Source organism: Haemorhous mexicanus, chromosome 8 (genome assembly GCF_027477595.1).
Source record: "Haemorhous mexicanus isolate bHaeMex1 chromosome 8, bHaeMex1.pri, whole genome shotgun sequence".
Taxonomy (NCBI): Eukaryota; Metazoa; Chordata; class Aves; order Passeriformes; family Fringillidae; genus Haemorhous; species Haemorhous mexicanus.
The window spans coordinates 27,991,315-28,012,179 of NC_082348.1; the positions used below are offsets into that span (position 1 = coordinate 27,991,315).

At 41.3% G+C, this 20,865-nt stretch overlaps 1 protein-coding gene across 5 annotated transcripts in view; it reads left to right on the forward strand.

The window, feature by feature from the left end:
- ANKRD44 (ankyrin repeat domain 44) overlaps nt 1–20,865 on the forward strand; it is a 131,656-nt gene that overhangs the window by 53,221 nt on the left and 57,570 nt on the right. For all 5 annotated transcript variants that reach the window (XM_059853371.1, XM_059853374.1, XM_059853372.1 and 2 more), the window contains exons 2-3: nt 8,092–8,175; nt 17,305–17,383. In XM_059853371.1, the coding sequence (XP_059709354.1) occupies nt 8,092–8,175; nt 17,305–17,383 (163 nt within the window). The remainder of the gene's footprint in view (nt 1–8,091; nt 8,176–17,304; nt 17,384–20,865) is intronic.

The window sequence follows — 20,865 nt, forward strand, 5'->3', positions numbered from 1 at the left end:
CTCACTCGGAAGTTGGCTTCAGCTGATTTACACCAGCTGGAATTTATGCCCCCAGAGATTTTACTGTCTGCTGTGCTCTTGTTCAGAAACACTGCCTTGGTGCCAGGACTTCTTCCCTGCTTCTGACTAAATGATTGATGGATTATGGGGGAGGGGGAAAAAGAAAAGACAAAAGCTCTGGGAAACAAAATATAGATATGACAAGAAGTGCTCAAGTGGATAAGTAGTGCAGCATGTGCTGCTGAGAACGTGTAAAAGGAATTGGATCCTTTTTTTGGTACTGCCATTACAATCACAGGACTGTTATTTAATGGTGCCACTGATATGTCTGTTGTGAGATATTACACAACACACAGTTTGTATCAAGACAAAATCCCAAGAAACTTTGAGCAAACAAATTCAGGAGGACAAGAAAAATTCAGGGTACTATTAGATTGATTATCCTCAATCTTAGTGGATATTCCAACAAATTTTATTATGCTGTCTGTGACAGACTTTTTCTACTAAAATGGGTAACAAACGCTGGTGAATATAACAAATGTTATGCTACTACGTTTATTTTTGTCTCTTTTAAAAAAGCTTTCTTATTTTAACTAGTCTGCATCGTGCTGAATCTTTGTCTCCACTTGATTAATGGAACTTCAGTACAGTATTTATTAACTCATTTTCTGATCTGATCTGGAGGCACTTTAAAAAACCCCATCCACCCTGAATCCTAAATGCCAAAACTAAAACCAGATCCTAGCACTTAGATCAAGACTGGTGGACAGCCTCCAGTAATGGGAATGAAGGAAAGGATGCTGGGCAAGCTGAATTAAACAGTCTGAGCTCTTTTCCTTTTTAGAAGTGATCTAAATTTAACAGGCCAAGAGTTATTTTGGTGCCTTTAACTGATAAGTTCAATGAAACATAGGCTACTTGCAGCACTTTTCAGTGTGTAGAGGAATTTCAGGATTCCAGGAAGGGCAGGATGTAACCTTCACTTCACCTGGAAATATAAGCAATTCTTAGGGCAGTTGATAGGCTTCCTAATGAAAAATGGGAGGCAGCCAAAATCTGGAGCCAAGCTAGCACCAGAAATAGATCTGCCAGAGGCTTGTTTTGCACTGTCTAGAATGGCATATCACAAATGGTGCGAACAGAAATACCGGGCTGGGTCCAGCATTGCACAAGCAGGATCAATCCTGACTATTTTCCTTTTTAAGTATCATGAAAGCTTGACTAAATAAATGTGGTGTTAAAGTTTCAGCTGTCTCAAGATGTTGTTTTCAAGTAGGGGAGGGGAAAGGGTTGAGCACAGAGAGGACCAGGGTGCAGGTGGTGGTGGGGAGGCAGGGGTTTAGCTGGTTTATTCTTGTGAAGTAACAAGATGTGTGCTTTTGGGGAAGTGTAGTGAAGTATAGTCTGGTTTGCACATCACTTACTGAATGATTATTTGTGATTATGTTTAATTATAGAATCAGATCTATTGTCTTCTCTGTCTGGCCGGACATGGGGAGTTTGGTGGGTGGGGTGTAAGCAAAAGCCATCAGGGCCTTGCTGAGTGGGAGCAAAGAGCCAGAAGGCTGTGGGAGCACAGCCTGGATTTCCAATCCCAAGCCCAGCTTGTGTTTGCAAAGGCTTAGCTGTATTGGAGGGGAAATCATTTAAAAGCAGGTGATGCAGGATGTGTTGTGACAGCCCTGCTCTCTTTTCAGGGTTGAGCCATGCTGTAAGCAGTTCACGTTGTTCTTTTCCAAACCTAGTGTAAGCAATGTTCAAAACAAGATCCTTAATGGAAGGTTATCATCAGACAATCTTGTTTCAGACAGCTCTACTGCTACTGCTTTAACCCTTTTCTAGTGATCATGCTTTTCCTTTCCCTTCCTCCTTCATTACAGCCATTGTACATCAACAAAATATACTCGTTCACCTAAAGCTGAAGATGTGATTTTTCCCATCCAGAAAGATGCAGAAGGGTGTTTTGGTAGGCTGTAATTCCAGCCTCTGAACTTGGTCAGTACTGGATACCAGGCACCCAGCTGAATTCAGCTGGAGGGGTGGGATGCAGTCCTGCCCTGCAGGGCGTGCTGCCCCCAGGCTTTGCAGTCTGCACCAGCTGCCTGGCTGGCCAGCAGTGTGGCTGGAGCTGCTCTGTTTCTGTAGCTCTTTGTGATTGCCATGCAGTCAGCAATGGACACCAGTGATTAGTCTCAGGTTTTTGTAATGTCACCAGCAATGGCAATATCTGCTGACTGTGTTGGAATCACTGTATTCCAATTAATTCTGCACCAAATATTTCTGTAAAATTTCAAGTCTTTGTTTGGGAAGCCACTGTGGGAAAGGCTGAGTGCATGCCTGTGTGGAACTACCTATGGACTGTGTTAGCATTGCATGAATTATTCAGACATTTGTGAACAATGACTTAGGAACCACTTCTGCCTTCCTGAGAGGGGAGAAAGCACCAAGCACACTGAGCATTGTTTGTACCACACTGAGGGTCCCTGCAGACATCCTCTCCTGATGCCCTGGGTGCTTCTGAGTACATGCCCCTCAGGGTTAGACCATACTGGGAGCCACAGGTGTGCACTGGGGTGTTTCCTATCTGGTCACTGAGCAGGTTTTGGTGTTTTGATGAAGTTGCCATTCATCATTAGATGAAAGCATTGGAGGGAGAGGCTTTCAGCTGTGGGCTTGTGTTGTGCAGGCAAATGCAGACACCCCCCTCCAGTTCTTTCTTTAAAAAGTTATGTTTTGCTTCAAAAGCATCTTTTACCTATGTTCTGTTTGGAGTTTATATGTAATTTTTTACCTATTCTCAGGAGTGCATAACAGCAAATGAAGCTGGGATCAATTCTCCACTGCTCCTGGGTGCCCTGTGCCATTGATGTGAAGTCCTCTTTATGCTCTGAAGGACAAACACAGCCTGAGGCTTTGTTATAAATGCCATAGATAGAAATGGGGGCCATTACAGCAAAACCCAACACTTCTTGCAATAAAACTTAAATGCCCATTACATCCCTCTAAGCAACTTAGAGCACAGCAGGGCAGCAAGTTAGAAAGCCATTGGAGCAGGCAAAGTGTCAGAGCACAGTTGCATCCTTTAAATGCTGGCCTAAAAACAACATGAAGATCTCTCAGCTTGGAAGTGCCTCTGTCACACAGAGGTTCTTTTTTAGTTTTGGGAGTGTTGACTCATGTTTTTTTGAATACCTCTGTGTGTCATATAAGTTTGTTGGTCCTTGAGCATTCAAACACACTGGAACAAATTGAAATAAATAGCAATGTGTAGGCATGCATGCTGTCCTCACTGCAGAGGATTGATGTGCAATCCTTAAATCACTGGGCTAGTCTGCAGTAAATGGAAGGACATAATAAGATAGATTTAAATTAATTGAATTTTTTTCCCCTGCATGTTTGAAATGTTGCAGCATACAGGGTATTTATTGATCTGCTCAGTAAGTACACTTGCTCACTTAACAGTGCTGTTAGCTTGTCACAGTGCTTCCAGGGAACCAGTACACCCAATCTACAGATTTGAGTCTCTCCACTGGCTTTTCAGTTGCTTGGACAAGTATTCTTAAGTCACTTAGAAAAGATCTGTAATTGCTATGTAACACCTCTTAGCAGCCATCCAAGGGCATTCTTCTCCAAATACCAGCTGTGTGAAAGTACTTTGTTGGCAGAAGTGTATATAGAAATTCCTACAGCAGGATTGCATCCTTTGAATTAACAAATTAAGAGCCAACCTTTCTGGTATTTACCCAGCAATTCATTCCTAAAATACAGTAAAAGGCTAACCCCTGATGCAAGGGAACTAGACTACAAAGCCTAAGAAGTAATTATCAGTATTGAGTAATTTCTGTACATGGAACTGGATAAATACTAAGCATCAGGGAAATGCACTCTAAGAATGAAGAGAAATGCAGTTAAGGGCTGTTCAGTAATACAGACTTGTAAGTTAAAACAACATTTCAGGTATTCATGTGCTGTATGTGAAGAGGGGAAAAGTCCTAAACTAAAATTAGGGAGAGGAGTAGCCTTTTTGCTTTGGCCAATGGAAGGAAATAGATGTATGTGATGTGACCTAGCAGACAACCTTGTAATCTTAATTAGTGGGAGTACCTTCAGAAAAAAAGAGGTGTTTGGCTAAACACTGTCAGAATCAATACCACTTTGAAATGATTGTATCCTTGCTAGTTACATGAATACATGGATATATCCAAGTGTTTAGTCCAGGAACTTGATGTAAGGTAATTAGAACTAATAAAGGATCAAAATGTAGCTTCTTTTCACTCAAAGGAGCAAATGGCAGTCAGTGAGATCAAATGGGCATGGGAGTCAATCATCCTTTCCCTGTTGGCCTCTGCCTCCTGTCAAACAAAAATCTGCTTAAGTCCTGCTTACTGAGTCAGGATATCTAAAATCAAGGCAAAAGGTTCAGTATATGTCACAGTTACTAGCTACTCTACAAAAATACAAAGTGGTTTGCTAGGAGGTTCAGCACCTGCTTCAGACATAGTAATTAAAATTATACTTGAGGCAGTCCCTGTACATGCTTCATCTCCTCTGCAGTCAGAGACTTGCCAGTGCACATCTATGGGGGAGAATTTCCCACTTTTTCTCTTGGAATGACTTGTTGGCTCTGTGGAATCCAGCAGAGCCACAGGACATTCTTCCATGTGGGTTTAAATTCTGTTGCTGAAAAAATCATTGTGCCTTCTGTTCAACAAGTTAATTTTACCTGGTGGGTTGAAGTCCAGCTTATGATTGCCCTGCCTTCAGTAAAGATAGGAACATGTTGCAACACTGGAAGGTGTCTGCAGACACAATTTATTTTTTACTGAAATGGTTGTTACAGCACAAAGTAAAGAAGCCTCTAATAAAACTTATTGGTAAGATTCATACTTATCATAGTAACTCTGTAGGAAAAGTAACATGAAAAGGTTTTTGTTAGCTGCTGGAGTTTATTTTCAGAAAAAAATGTGAACACTCCCAACTGAAATTCTCTTTAAGAAATTGGAAGCTACAGAGAGCTGAGCTGATGAAACAGTTGTTCATCATTCCAAAACCCTGCACCCTTGCTTGATTCTAATAATAGTTATATATAATCTGCTCTGTGCTTGGGCTTTTTTTTCCTCCTTTATTATAAGAGTTTTACAGCTTCTGAATTTGAAGACTTTTAAAGCAAAATATTTCTGTTAAGGAAATAACCTATTAATGTCACAAGTTTTAGAAATTATTTCTGAAATTATATTATCCTTTAGTAATTAGAAAGGAAAATTATCTACCCTTCAGGAATTAAAATAAAAAAAAAAAGGCCATTTGAAGTCATTGATGCATGAATATGGTTATCACTGAAGATCAAAAAAGTAATCTGTTCATTGGGCATCCATCATCAATGTGTGTGTAACTGCACAAGCCCCTTTCCATCCCTGGCAGCTGCTGAATGGAGCAATACTTTTTCCATTGTGCTGATGGATGTGGATGCATCTTCTCAGCTCTGAGCTCAGACTGAGCAGTAATGCTGCAACATAGTTCTAACATGGATTTCCTGGACAGGTCATTGTACTTGACTGCACATCTTACACTGGATGGGGCTCAGCATGTAATAAAATTGCCTCCACAGTAAATAATACATTCTCATTTCAAAAGGAATACCTTTGAAAATAAAGTCAAATAATGACTTACAGTGAATTAGAAAAATGGCCAGCTGGAGCAGGCTGCACAGCAGTGACTCAAGATGGTTATTAACCTGTACTGGTTTTATCTCCTCTTTCCAGTTTTCAGGCTTTGATCATTTTTATCTCCTTTTTCCAGTTTGCTGGCTCTGATCATTCTCCATTATCTCTGTGTCTTGCTGCTACTACTATCAGAGAGAGGTGTTATCATAATTAATTCATAAAAATTAAATCTTACAGGGGAAAAAGGTCTGAAGGACGAGGCCTTTGACATGGGTATATGGCAACTTTCTGCTGTCAGCAAAGTTACATGTGTCAGTGGTGGGAGTTCTGCCCTGCTTCAGAGGCACGATGAGCCCTGGGGTTTGATCTGAGGAGCTGCAGGTGGATGTGACCATGGCATGGTGGACAAAAATTGAGATGTGCATCTTCTGTGTGTCACAGGTCTAAAGCACACCATGATATTCTCAATCTGCTTTCTGTGTGAAGTGGCTGATGCTAATTAGAAAGGTCAAACATTTCCTGTAAAACCGAGGGTTTGATTCAGATTTCTGGCACAGGGAAGAAGGGTCCAAGTGCCTTATTGTAGACCTTCCTTTTTTTAATGTCATGATGCACAGTACTTAATCCCTTCTTTTTTAAAAGAAAAATGTTGCCTGTAACAGCACTTGAACTCGGTTGCTTTTTTTCCCCCTTTAAATCTAATAGATTTGAATTTTGAGTTTTTTCTCTTACCTCTGTCTGAGGTCTCACCTTAAATGTCACCAGATTCTGGCTGTTACTTTTCACTGGGTGATGAGCATACCAGCAAATGGATTCAGGGAATAATCTAAAATGCTGGGGGTATTTGTTTCTTGGCTACTCGACTGTGATTGCCCTTCAGCTTGAAACTGAGGAGTTCTCTGCTTTCCTGTTGATTTTTTTTTCATTTAAATATTATGATAAATGCACAGGAAATGCAAATATTTTGGTGCAAGCATAATAATTTCATAAAGATTCACTGATTCTTCATAGCTGTTAGTTTTAAGAGAGAAGGGTCTGGTGTTTGCATCCCCTGTTGGGAAATATTCTTTGCCCATTCTGAGATGGCTGGGAAGGGAGCATGCTAAATGGTTCAAGTGAAATGCAATGTTTTTCCCTTCCTTTTTCAAGCATCCACTGCAATATGTAAGACATAGGCAGTGGTGATGAAAGATGCTGCTTTAGTCCTTTTCCCTTTTGGAGGAGTGGCAAGAATGAAATTCCAGTATGAATGCTTCTCAAGGACATAAGGGATTAATATACCTTAAAATAGACACCATTAACTTAGAAATGTATTTTCCACATTTGAATAAGAAAAGATAGGGAGGAAATGGTATTTTCTTTGTTCTTTCAGCCTGTTTTGTGAATTCCAAGATAGCCTGTTTACAAGACAGTTAAATTCTGTAGGATCTCAAGAACTGTTGCAGTTTTATGTGCTTAAGTAGTCATGCATGCTGCCATTCTACAGGGTTCTTTTAGATTTTGGTGATTGCATGGCACCACAAACTCCTTTTTGCCAGTAGGATCATGAAGCAACCAGGAGTGAGACTTGGAGAGCACACACTCTCTTCAGGAGCATGCTGGTGAAAGCAGAGTCACGTGCTTTATGAGATAGGGGTCTTTGTGAATAGTCCCCTTCTTTTCCCCAGTCTCCAGCAGCACATTTTTTCTTCTTTTAGTTCAGTGTGCTGCCAGCTTGGTTACCAGCTCAGATATTTGCTGCCAAGGTGGTTGGAAGGGCTGAAGTCAGCAGCTCTGGCTGAGGATGGGAGCTCTGAACTCCCTCCCGCCGCCCGGTGCTGACGCCAGCCTTGGAGAGCAGCGAGCATGGCACATTGTTTCTCCTGTGGGCCTGGGTATTTATTTCTGCATTCCCATTCATAATAGCATAATAACAGACTCGAGACAATAAGATAATTACTTCGCTTCTTGGGTGGTTAAAATTAACAGCGCTCGTTGCGTATTTATTTGGGAAAAAAATACAAGTTGTTTAGTGATTGCCCAGAAATTCATTATCTGCATAATGTTCTGTTTCTAAATGTGTATGGCATGACCATTCATCTGTGCCAAGAGCAGGCACGCAGCACTATCTGATGTAATTAGTTTTCCCCTTACATGCCAGGCAGAACATCTGGGCTAATTGCGTGTTGTTGACAAAAGTTGCTGTTCTAATGGGGGTCCCTGTTTGTGCACACACATGCTCATTATAGGTACAAACATGCTCATGATTTCACTTTATCCTCAGGCAAACTGGTAGCTCTTTCTGATGAGGTGCTCCTGGTGATTTGGGACTGGAGTCACACCATGTCTCTGGGCAGCTTTAGCAACTGTTAGCAGGGGTAAAATGCTCTCAGTTTAAACAGAAAATAAACAAACCTGTAATGCTTCTGCTTCTCTTTTCTTTTTCCAGCCTCCACTGGTCCAGGCCATTTTCAGTGGTGATCCAGAAGAGATACGGATGCTGATCTACAAAACTGAGGATGTCAACGCCTTGGTATGTGACTGGCATGTTGTGCACTGTGCTTGTGGCAATGACAGTATTAAAAATGCCCTCAGTAATTAACACACAACAGAATGGAAATGATTGGGAAGTAAGAGATTTGGGGCTTCAGTGGTATCCTAAGTAGGAGTCAATGTCATTGTCTCCAGCAGATGACTTTAAATTTTCTAAGTGTATGGTAATTATTCCAAATGTGCAGGTCAGTCAGGGACGTTGTTTCTTCTCTTCCTGAGAAAATGAATGAAAACGGCTGAAAATGGCATATTTTTACTCTCTGTAGGGCTTCCTTTTATGAAAAGTCTTTGCAGATCAGGAGCTGTTATGCATTTGACTCTGCTTGAACTAAAGCTCCACTACAGTTCTCAGTTGGGAGAGTAAGGAAGCAGAATCTTGGCCACAGTTTGCCCACAAAGGAATTACTATTTTGCAGATTGGCTTGTTCTAGCCAGAATGGCAAGCAGCTGTAAACAAGTAGTAGTTGAGTGCTTTGGCAGTGAAAAAAATATTTCCAAGTCAACTCGGTCATTTTTGCAGAAATTGGGGTGGGTTTTCCCCTCTCTTTGATTTTAACATATCCATACTGATAGAAACAAGTTCTGCCAGTCCTGACTACAGTCTGTGGCCTCTCAAAGTGGTGAGAATATAAAGCAGAAGCAGAATTAGAATTTCCAGGTGTTTCCTGGACTTTTGAATCAACCTTCCTTTTCTTCATGTCTTTCTGTGATGTAAAACCATCCGTTTATTCATTGCTAACTCCAGCAGTTGGTCTGGTATGGTTTTGGCACTGCAGCTTTTGCAGGTAGTGGGCTCCAACTGTGTCTGGTTCAGAGCTACCAAAAGGAACTAGAGAGGTGATCCTACAGGTCTGGCCCACTGGGGTTCCACCCTGTTTGCTGTCCAGTAGAAGGAAACATGTGCCACTCCTTAAAATCTGTTCCAAGACCTTGATCTTAAGCTTTCCTCATGATTAGCAGTACCTGATTGTTTTCCTGCAAGTTCCTAAAAGTGCTTCCTTAAAGAATCATCTCCCTTGAATTTCCTCCTTGTTTTTTGCTGATGATTTTAAAGCAAAAAAACCAAACCCAGCCAAACAAAACCCCCTCAGCAAGGCAGATGAGCACCACAGTCCCCAAATTTAATCTGTATTTCATGCTGTATTTTCAAAGCAGCATTTCCTGTACGAGATTATTGTGGATTTCTCCAATGTTTTTCTGTCTTTTGGCTGCAAGTGTGTTAGTGATGGTTGCTAGGGAGATGCTCTCAGCTGTCAGGTGCAAGATTAGATGAACAACACGTGTTTTGCAGATGAGTCCCATAATACTTAATAGAAAAAGTCATTGAATGGTTTTGCCCAGAATACTGCTTACAATGCTCCAAATCCACCCAAGAATGCTTTGCCTCCTCAGGAGCAAAACTCAAAGCTGTTCTTTGAAGTAATTAGAAAGAGACTGGTCAACACAAAGTCTGAAGGTTGTGTTCTGAATAGTGACTGCAGGGAAGTGTCAATTGCTTAAAATATCACTGAAGAAAGATGAAAAGATTTCCACCTCATTGTGCTGGCAATTTGCATTCCATGCTTCTGTTTCTATTTTAAGGGTGTTTTAATTACTTCCACGTTAGCTTTTGGTTGCTCACATGAGAGGAAACTCTGACACTGTTTGGCAGAGATTTGTCCTTTGTTGATCTTTTTGGTTGGCTGTGTTAACACTGGAATGGTTCAAATATAGGTAGGACAGGGAGACAAAGTACAAGTCTGGTTTTGCAGCAAGCTTTGGGTATTTCTGAAGTTTAAAAAATCAGGGTATTTTTTAACCTCCATTAAGAGAAGTGTTTGGAAGACAGAAGAAAAAGTGCATGGTGAAACAACACAAAATGAGGAATGCATGTGCAGATGTCCCAAGAGAGAATTCATCTCAGGAAAGAGTTTGGAGGAAACCAGAAGTTTAGAAGATTACTTTTTTTTTGGTGTGGTAAAATAATTAGTAACTTCCCAAGCCAAGGACTTGTTTGTTGATGGAAATGGCTACATTCTGGATACTGCTGTAATTGTGACTCCTACTTTAAACAAAGTGAAATCTGTTTGGATTACAAGTGTGGTTTTAATTCTTCTGCCACTGTAATTGTCACTTTGACCTCTCCAGTCCCTGCCCGTGCTTTGGGGGCACGTGATGCCACCTGTGCATCCTGAGGGCATGGACCCTGTTCTATTTAGCTGGCAAGGAGCAATTCCCTCCCCCTGGGTACTGAGTACACACTGTGTCCATGGGAAGTGTGGTCAGCATCCAGCAGCCTGTTTTCCCAGGACATTTGTGATGTCACTGGGGCAATCCAGACTGCCAGATGAGTTGCAGGTAGACACTTGCTGTCTGCCAAAGCAGCAGGGTGATCGTGCTATGTGTGTTTTGGGGGGCTGTTTTTACTTAGGGAAGAGTGGGAGAGAATGAGCCCAGAATCTAGGGACTAATCTGGATCCAGTTGTCACCCCTTCTTATTTGGGATTCATAATACCTGAGCTGTGCAGCATCTGACATCTGCAAAGTCCAGCTGTTGAGTGCAGTGTTATTAACCAAAATCCACCCTGTGAAATTTCCATTTTTAACTCAGTCTTCCAGTTCAGTTTCTCTTCAAAATATCCAAAGTCAAAAAAAAAAGTCAAAAAACCTTCCAGTATTCTTCCCCATAAGTGATGTGTTGTTTGCAAGTCTGTTTTTATTATTTGTCCCTTAATGCTCTATTTTCTCTTGCATAGAGCCCTGCTTCTAGCTGCAGAGTGGCTGCAGAGGAACAGGCAGCAGCACCAGCAGAGATTGCAGGGCCATCCATGCAGGACCATCTATTTAGGAGGTGCTTTATCATGAGATAAAGAGGGAAGGAAGGAAGGAAGTCATTATGGAGGGACATGTATGTGTGCAGTTCATGACTTTTTTTCCTCATTATCCTGCTTGGAAAGGCACAGATCTGCAGGACTGCCTTTGTCAGGAGGATCCAGGCTCATTCCAGGCCTTCCCACAGGCACACAGGTTCTGTAGATTCCTGTGCTATTGCCAAGCATGTTTCTGGAGGTGCTGTGAGTGCTTGAGGGTACAAATAGGCACCTATTTAGGGTTGTGAGTCTGAAAGGCTTTGCATGTTTGGGGTAGCTGAAGAGGGTAGTTAGCCTCTAGTAGTGCTGTTTATATGCTGTTTATTTAAGTAGGAGGTGATGGAGAATTTTTTTTCTACAGAAATTATGAACAATTCTCCATTATGCAGCAAAACTGAATCTAAAATTACACTGATGTTCTCAATGCATGACTTCTGTTTAGATGAAATATTTTTTTTGTTTGATTATTTTTTTTAAAATACGTTATAAAGAAAATTTTGGAACTGTGAAGAAGATTCTGCTGGAGAGACTGAAATATTCTGGGTTGCATTGCAACAGCGTGGTAGTGTAGTAATGGTTACTGTGTTATATATATCTGTGCTGGTGACTCATCTCATCAGTTTGAGGCACTTTAGGATGTGTAGACCATTAAAGTCTCATGGCAGGGTTTGGCTGTAACTGTATCATCCTGAAATACTTGAATTTTCTAAGTCTTTTCCCATCCTGAGTGATGTGTGCTCCCATGCCTTAACACCCCCCATCCGAAGTCAATAATGTGTTTATAAAAGTGGAGGAGTTGTTCAAGTCTATCTTTTGAGTCTTACAGTGAACATCAGTAATCACCAAAATATTTTCATTCTTTAGGATAACAGTTTCTATGGTCTCAGTCTGGAATTAGTAATTAATTTCTAAAGTTATGCTTTTCTAGCCTAAAAGTCACTGTCAGCCACATGGAAGGCCATTATTCGATAAGAGGGGAGAAAAAAAGATAATTTTTCTTGTTCTGAAAGATCAAAGTATTTGCCTCTTCTGCTTCATGAACACTTGGCAATTCAAACTCAGCCCAGAAAAATCTTCATTTCTGAGGCTGAACTGAAGACTGTGGGATGAGAGGTGCTGTAATGAGAATCTGCATTTTCAGATGGGAATTTCTGTTATGATGCAGAAGAAAGAGCACAAAGGATAAGTTACACAGCTTGACTTTCAGCTGTGGTGCTCGCAGTCAAACACTTTGATTTACTCTCTGAATTACAGGCTTTAATAAAAGAATGTATGAGGAGGAGGAAGCAGCAGAGATTTTCTTGGTACAACATCAGCTTTTGGCTCCAAACAGTTGTAAATAGCTAAGAAATAGGTGCTCATAAGCTTTTAGCCTCTTCAGTAGTTCCTAACAGTTCCCAATATTTAATTTTTCTGAAGTCAACTTGTATCTGAAAATTTTTTTAATGGCTGTGCTATTTAAATGAGCTATACTCAGATGTAACAACTGTAAATGGAGTGAATGAGCAGGAGGTTTGTTCCTGTCATTATTTTGGTTGGATTTAATCAGTGGAAGTTATATTCATTCATGTGCTTTATTCTGCCCCCCAGGCACGTTTTGAAGGTGGTGGGAATCCAAAGGCTTCAGTAACTCTGTTTCTGTGGTGGATTAAACTCCTTCTGTAAACTCCAACTATTCCTGTTAGCTGCTCAGTCAGTTTGGTGACAAAGAAAGGTTACATACATTTATTTTCAGCAGCAGTTGCATTTACATTTTAATAGTAAGTAACTCTGTCCTAAGCATCACCTGATCTGAGCAGTTACAATTGATACCAAAATTCAAATCCATTATCTCCTTTGACATGTAGGCTGTGTCGAGGAGAAAATGTATGTGCCTTTCCTTAATGTGCCTGATAATTTTACATGTGCTGATATGATTCATTCAGCTCACTGTTCTGCTAATCTTCATGTACCCCAGGCTCTGATCCAATAAAGCACTTAAGGACTAGTCTAGCTTTAAGCCTGTGAGGGCCTTATCTGTGCCACTGTGATCACTTGAACAGTGTAAGCAAGTGTTGAGTGTTTTTGTTGCTGGGGCCTTCTGTTCCTGATTGCCTGGCTGTTAGATTCTTAGTTTCTTTTATCTGTATTGTATTAAAAAAAAGGTGTGCAGATAATGTTAACCTGCAGCATCATCTTTTCTGTGAACTGATACAGGCTACTAATGCAGTTTTCTAGAAGCATGGAATGCTCTGGGTTGGAAGTGACATTAAAGATCATCTGATTCCAAACTCCTGCCATGAGTGACACCTTTCCCCTTTCACTAGACCAGGTTGCTCAAAGCTCCATCCAACCTGGCCCTGAACACTTCCAGGGACAGGGCATCCACAGCTTCTCTGGACAGCCTGTGTCAGTCCCTCACTACCTGCACAGTAAAGAATTTATTCTCAGCATCTGATCTAAACCTGCCCTCTTTCAGCTTGAAGCCCTTTCCCCTTGTCCTATCACTACCCTCTCTTGTGAAAAGTCCCTCTCCACCTCTCTTGTAGGCTCCCTTTAGGTACTGGAAAGAGAGTTTATCTCATCTCAGTGTGATTTTCTAGCCATTGTTTATAGCTTATCTACTGTCTCTTGCTGACCTTTTGTTCTCCTGAGAACTGCACTCGAATCAGGTCTGATTATTTCTCTTAATGCTTTTTGTAATCCTGTTATCATCTCTTCCCCCCACTTACTTTCCTTGCCTTGATAATGTATGTTGAGGTTTGGGGTTCTGCCAAGCCTTTCCTTGAAAGGACAAGTTTTATCTCTCTCTGTGTGTGTAGCCTCCAGTGTTTAGATCATTATTGATTCACTTCTGTGCTCCTGTTCCCAGCAGCACAGGCTGAGGAGCTGGAGCTGGATGGGTGTTGGGGTGCTGAGCCAGACAGTGAGGAGCTGTGGCTGTGAGAGGTCAGGGCTCTCAGGGGGACACATGGCAGTGGTGGGACAGACAGGCAGAAGCCTCAGTTCCTCTGTTGGGGGTACCAGTGCTGTGCACAGTCTGAACAGGAGCTCAGGGATGTTCTCCAGTGAGTTGTTCAGTGTGCACAGTCTGAGCAGGAGCTCAGGGATGTTCTCCAGTGAGTTGTTCACTGTGCACAGTCTGAGCAGGAGCTCAGGGATGTTCTCCAGTGAGTTGTTCACTGTGCACAGTCTGAGCAGGAGCTCAGGGATGTTCTCCAGTGAGTTGTTGTTCAGTGTGCACAGTCTGAGCAGGAGCTCAGGGATGTTCTCCAGTGAGTTGTTGTTCAGTGTGCACAGTCTGAGCAGGAGCTCAGGGATGTTCTCCAGTGAGTTGTTGTTCAGTGTGCACAGTGTGAACAGGAGCTCAGGGATGTTCTCCAGTGAGTTGTTGTTCAGTGTGCACAGTGTGAACAGGAGCTCAGGGATGTTCTCCAGTGAGTTGTTCAGTGTGCACAGTGTGAACAGGAGCTCAGGGATGTTCTCCAGTGAGTTGTTCACTGTGCACAGTCTGAACAGGAGCTCAGGGATGTTCTCCAGTGAGTTGTTCACTGTGCACAGTGTGAACAGGAGCTCAGGGATGTTCTCCAGTGAGTTGTTCAGTGTGCACAGTGTGAACAGGAGCTCAGGGATGTTCTCCAGTGAGTTGTTCACTGTGCACAGTCTGAACAGGAGCTCAGGGATGTTCTCCAGTGAGTTGTTCAGTGTGCACAGTGTGAACAGGAGCTCAGGGATGTTCTCCAGTGAGTTGTTCAGTGTGCACAGTCTGAGCAGGAGCTCAGGGATGTTCTCCAGTGAGTTGTTCACTGTGCACAGTCTGAACAGGAGCTCAGGGATGTTCTCCAGTGAGTTGTTCACTGTGCACAGTCTGAACAGGAGCTCAGGGATGTTCTCCAGTGAGTTGTTCAGTGTGCACAGTCTGAGCAGGAGCTCAGGGATGTTCTCCAGTGAGTTGTTCAGTGTGCACAGTCTGAGCAGGAGCTCAGGGATGTTCTCCAGTGAGTTGTTGTTCAGTGTGCACAGTCTGAGCAGGAGCTCAGGGATGTTCTCCAGTGAGTTGTTCACCACATGCTTGGCTGCAGGTGTAGTGTGTGGGTTTCTCCCTGCCAAACTCCTGAAAATGTTTCCTGTGTGCTGCTTTGTGCCTGGTTGTGATAAATGGAGAAATTTTAGGGTTTATTCCTCTTGGAGAAATAAAGCTTAAATTCAGTTTTGTGACCAACCTGTCTTTCTCTGAAAACTGGATTCACACTCAGTGTGATAGGGTTTGTATTGATTTAAAAACTGAAAGCTTAGAAAGCTTAGAGTTAGTTGTTCCTTTTACAGAAGAGTAAAACTTTCTGTTTCATGTCCTTTCCTTCCTCAGTTATCAAATTTGCATCAGATTTACAGTTTAATACAGAAAATTGCTTATAATCAACAAAGCACTGGGTAGCCTTGGTTCCATGAGACAGACAATTGCTTGGTCTTGTATCATCAGCATTCAACTTCCAAGTGCTCTGCCCTTGGCAGACTTGGCTGTGATGCACTGACAGGTACAATGGCTGTTACAGGTACTGTGTTGTACTCAAGAGAGCTTCATGCTTTAATAACAACAAACTAAGAAAAAAAACCCACCTGGTTCTATTGTTCTGTATATGTTTGATCAGTCAGAGTATTTTTTGCCATGGGTGGTTTTAGGACAGGGAATATGAAAGCTCTGGAAGATCTCACATACACTTATGTAGCCTGTAGAAGCTGTTTTGTGGTGTTAGGAGTGAAGCATATGAGAGTAACTTGTGATACTGGTTCCTGAGTGAGCACTGCTCAATATTCCTTTGATTTGCCCACCATGTGAGAAGGTGAAAGCCTGTAAGAGATCTTCCCCTCTGACAGTCAGGGTTTTATGTAACCAGTCTTCAGAGTGTTTTATCTGCATGCCCAAGACCTAAGATCAAAACCCAACATGGCAGAATTTGAGGATTATGTACATGATGTATGTTTAAAAAATCATACAAACACAAAAATTAAATATAAACTGTTCTGGTGATCAGTGGCTCTGTACTTGTCAGAGATGGAAAACAATTTTCAGCATTCCCATGACAAATGTTTCTGCTGCACAGATTTGTCCACATTTATAGCATGCTTTGAAGATATTCCAAAATAGCTTGATGATTGTTGGGCATGTTGAAAGTGACAGGCTCAGAGATTTTTTCCAGGGACAGGATGTAAACATTGGTAGGATTTCTCTGTTGATATTCTTTGCAGGAAGTGTTGAATTTGTTACCAGTTTAAAATATTTAATGCTAGTAAATTGCAATAAGTTGGATTGCTAACAAAATACATTTAGGACTGGAAACAGCACAATGAGCAGTATTAGCAGTTCTTGTGATTGTTGTTGCCCATATTGTTATATTTAGCAGTTTCTTTTAAAGGCCTGTGTTCTGGAATCAGCTAAACAAAGCAATAAAATAAAGGGGGTTTGTGAACGCTGTATTTATACTCCTTGAAATAATAATAAAAAACCCCTGTGAAATGGACTCCTTAATTTGGAAAATTACAGAAATCAAAAGAACCCTGCATGTATTTCAGAAGTTATATATATATATATGATCTGTAACTTTAGAATATATATATATATATATATGTATATATGTATAAAACTGCAGAATGTATATGTATATATATGTATCTTAGCAATTCTTCTAAGTTTAAAGACAGATTTGACTGGTAATACTTTATTTATGTTTCAAGGTCAGTCAAGGTGTTCATGCCCACCTTGGGCTGCTGAAGATATCCAGGCTATGGTGTACAGGAACTTTGTAGACCAAGAAGAGTTTGCATCTTGACCTTGTGTGTGCTTCCAAATAATTCTCCTGAGTTATCCTTTTGAAGACTCTGGTGTTGTACTGTTGATGCAAACTGCATTACAAAGTCTGATGTCCAGAAGCATCTGGATTATGTTGCTGTGATATCTAAGAGTGGAAAATGTTTCTGAAAGAGACCTGAGGATGCTGTCTTTGCTCATTTTAGCTTTAATTTCATCTACCTGTAACAATATCAGACTAAAGGCAATATCTCTGCAAGGTCTGGTGGAAATGAGTGATAAAAAATAGAGGGCTTTTGGGAGGAAGAGTGTTGTTGAGGTCTTGAATTTTGTTCTTTCACTGGCTGCGATTGCATTTCTAATGACAAACAGAAATGCACACAGAAAAGGAAATATTTACAAATCCTTTGCTCTTTAACACCAATGGCTGCACTGGTTGACCATGTTTATAACTGGACACTCTGTGGTTTTGTAGGATGCTGAGAAAAGAACACCTCTTCACGTTGCATCATTCCTGGGGGATGCAGACATCATTGAGCTTCTCATTTTGTCAGGTAAGGTACAGTCCCTCACTGCTGTGAATTGGTAAATCAGCTAATTTTAAAGCTACTGCAAAGCATATATGAGGGAGTTCTGGGCATTGTTCATTTCTGAGTTTCACAGAGCTTGTTGCATTTCTTGCAAGCTTAGAAAATATATTTAAATTTGGTGATAAAATCATAAAATGCACCCTGTGACTGAGCAGAATTCATAAACAAAGTAACTAGCTTTTAACAGCTTATAAAGCCTTCAAACTGACAGTATTTGTGATTCAGAAACTTGCTGAAGTACATATTTGAAATGTGGCTTCATATCCTGGTGAACAATCCAAGAATTCCTGTTAAGCAAAAATTATGGAATAAGAGCAAATAAAATTATTAATCAGCTTAAATGAATTGTAAGTGCTATTTACATTAGAAACATGTTTCTAAGAATCAGGAAGTTTATTTGGATATTAGGAACTGTGCAGTAGGAAGTATCTAAACAAAAGAAATAAAAAAAATGTTTCCCAACTGTTGTAGTGACAGAAAACACAATCTAAATATGTCAGAACAAAGCATAAAGCAGTCATCTCTCAAGAAAGGAGCATAATTCATGGCAAACTCCTGGATGTGCTGGCAGATTTCAAAGGCAGTGTTTTTCTAAGCTGGAGAACTGTAAGAGTAAAGCTTATGGGGATTTAAGAATGTGGGGCTGAAAGGAACCTTATGGTACAAACTTCTAACCCCTTGCAAGCAACCTTGCTATGCAGTTGGTTTCACCTTTTTTTTAGATAGCTTCTTCAAATGAATTCCATTTATTTTTAAAAGTTATTTCAGTATTCTCAGCCCTTTGATTACAAGGCACCTTCTAATTTCCAGCCTTGAATCCTAGAATAATTCAGGCTGGGAGGTATTTCTGGAGATGACCTGATCCAGCCTCCTGCTCAAAGCACTGAATTTCCAAGTCAGACCAGGCTGTTGATGGGTACATGCAGCCCACACAATTGTATTTCTTTGGCTCACCAGTCTAGCCAGACCTGGAGAAGGCAGAAAATGAGAGCTTGAGGATGACTAGCTGGGCATCCATCATACATCAGCTCTTTCTACTGTACCCCTGATGGCAGCAGGATGGTTGAAAGGAGCAGTGCTCTGCTGACAGGTTATGCTTGGGGGGAGGTTCAATGTGCTAAATGCAAGCATGATTTTCTTCCTTGGGAGGAAGGAGTTAATACATTTAATCTGTGCCTGTGTTCCTGCAGTGTGTGGTGTTTGTCACATACTGCTGTTCCACTGTGGTGTGAGGAGATTGCAGGAGCAATGTGTTTTGTCAAGTTTTGCAAGCATCAGCACAGGCAGTATCTTCATAAAGAGAAAGGTGAAACTGTTTTGCTCATTTTTCCCAAACAGCATCCAAAAATGTCCCAGTGAATGTTTCTGATGAGGGAAGAAGGCTTTCTAGAGTTCTTCTGGGACACTTATTTCTAGCACCTGACTGCCAAAATGTCTTCCATGGGTTACAGGGTTTGTCTCATCAGCAGCATAAAACGTAGGTGATGCATCTTGAGGAGTTTTTATATGTCCAAATGAGTGTGAAAAACTTAAAATGTGTGCTTTTAGAAATGGAACTTTGTGTCAGTGGGACTGTGCTTGGGTTCAGTCTGCAGGAACTGTGTGGACCTTTCCCCACTAGCTCAGCATGAGTCAAAATTAAGTTTGTGTTGTATATTCTACTTATTCATTGCTCTTTAATATCTGCAGTATCATTACTCATGATGAGCATGGGTATTGTATCCAAGACCAGGTTTGGAGGTTTCTGAGAATTGGAGGAGCAGGTTTATGACTATAAACACCTCTTTGTGACTGTGATCTCTCCATGAACTAGGCTGCAAGGACAAGTGCAGCATCTTCCCTTGCTTCACCTCTTCAGTCAGCAAATGGTAATAGTAGTGAAAGTGTGTCATAAAATATTCATCTGAACATAACATTTAGTTACATAAGCAGAAAAACTTGGTTGTCTGACTTAAAATGCAATGATGTTTTCACAGAGAGAAAGCACACACTTGCTGTTGGTGTCAAGCAATAGTCTCAGCATGAGCAGAAGCTAGGAGCAGTATCAACACATTTCATTTTGTACAGTGTTCAGGAGAGAAATTAAATTAAATATGTACCTTCTGAGATTTGTGGTCCATAAACTGGTGGTGGCACAAATAAATGTATTGTCTAATGAATGAAATTCCTGCCCAGGTGGTTGGAGACAGACCTGGAATGGCTTTCCAGGCAGCCACTGAAATGGACTCTGCTTGGAAACTATATCAGGAGAGAGAGTGCCAGATCCCTCAGCTGCTGTGAGTCTCCCTGGCCCATTTAATGTCAGAGCCAGATGGGTTTACACCAGCCCCAAGGTCTGATCCATAATCAGATGGTTCAAACTGGGGAAGGGTGCTGAGTGGTTTTGTTTTTCCAGGCTACATCAAAGCAGGGAGCTTTGAGTACTTCTTCACCTCCTTTCTGTCAGAAAGGAGAAGGAGCAAGGTGACATCTCACAGAAGGAATCTCTGTGTGGTGCCACAGTCATGGGTGTGCAGGAACAATTGTCTGGGCAAATACAAGCTGCATGCCCATTTGGGCTGGTTCCTGAGAGCATCAGGTTTGAGCTCAGCCCCTTACCCCCTGTTCCCCACCAAGGCTCTGCCCATCTTGGCAATATTACCTTGCTTTACTATTTCAGAAAGCTCTGGGCTTTCTGCCAGGAAGCTGTCCTTACATTTTGGTGGGCCTGCTGCTGTGTCTTACAGGAGAAGTTGGAAAGGTACAAGTAAATAATGGCATTAATAGGTTAAAGAGTACAGTTTCTTCCTCCATTGACTATCCCTAATATTGGAGATTTAAACTGTGAAATCTAGAGATGTGGATTTGGCAGATGTGCTGGATGGAAAAGTGTACTCTGGTTATGATAAAGAGATGTTAACTTTATTCCTGAAAGCCAGCATCGAGTTGTTTATTTCAGATCTCAGAAGAACAGAGGCAGTTTCAGATTTATTTCCTCTTTTGGCAGAAAAATTTGAGAGTGAATAATGGCAAAGATTACAAAACAGCCATATTAAAGAAAAGTAGAATACAGAAAGTTTCCTCTCTGTTGATTTTATCTGTGACATTATATGTTGTGTTGCCTACTACAGCCTCCCAAAGCAAATCCCTACAGCTAAGCCTTTCTGTCAGGCTCAGGAAGAGCATGGTGGAGAAAGTGAGAAAAGGCTTTACTCTGAAGAGCTTCTTTTTTAAAGGAGGTATTTTATAGGATGGGTGGGTGCTGTGGCTATCTGAAAGGATTTTAAGTGAAATCTTGAAAGTAACTTTTATTTTCAAGGAAGATTGTGCCATGAATGACACAATTTACACCAATTTGAGTGGGTTTCAGCCCTCTTTGTCCTTATAGACACACAGATTAATTCATGGAGTGTTGTAGGAGTGCACTGAGACGTGGTTAAGGTGCTTGGTCTAGAGTGAAGAGAGGG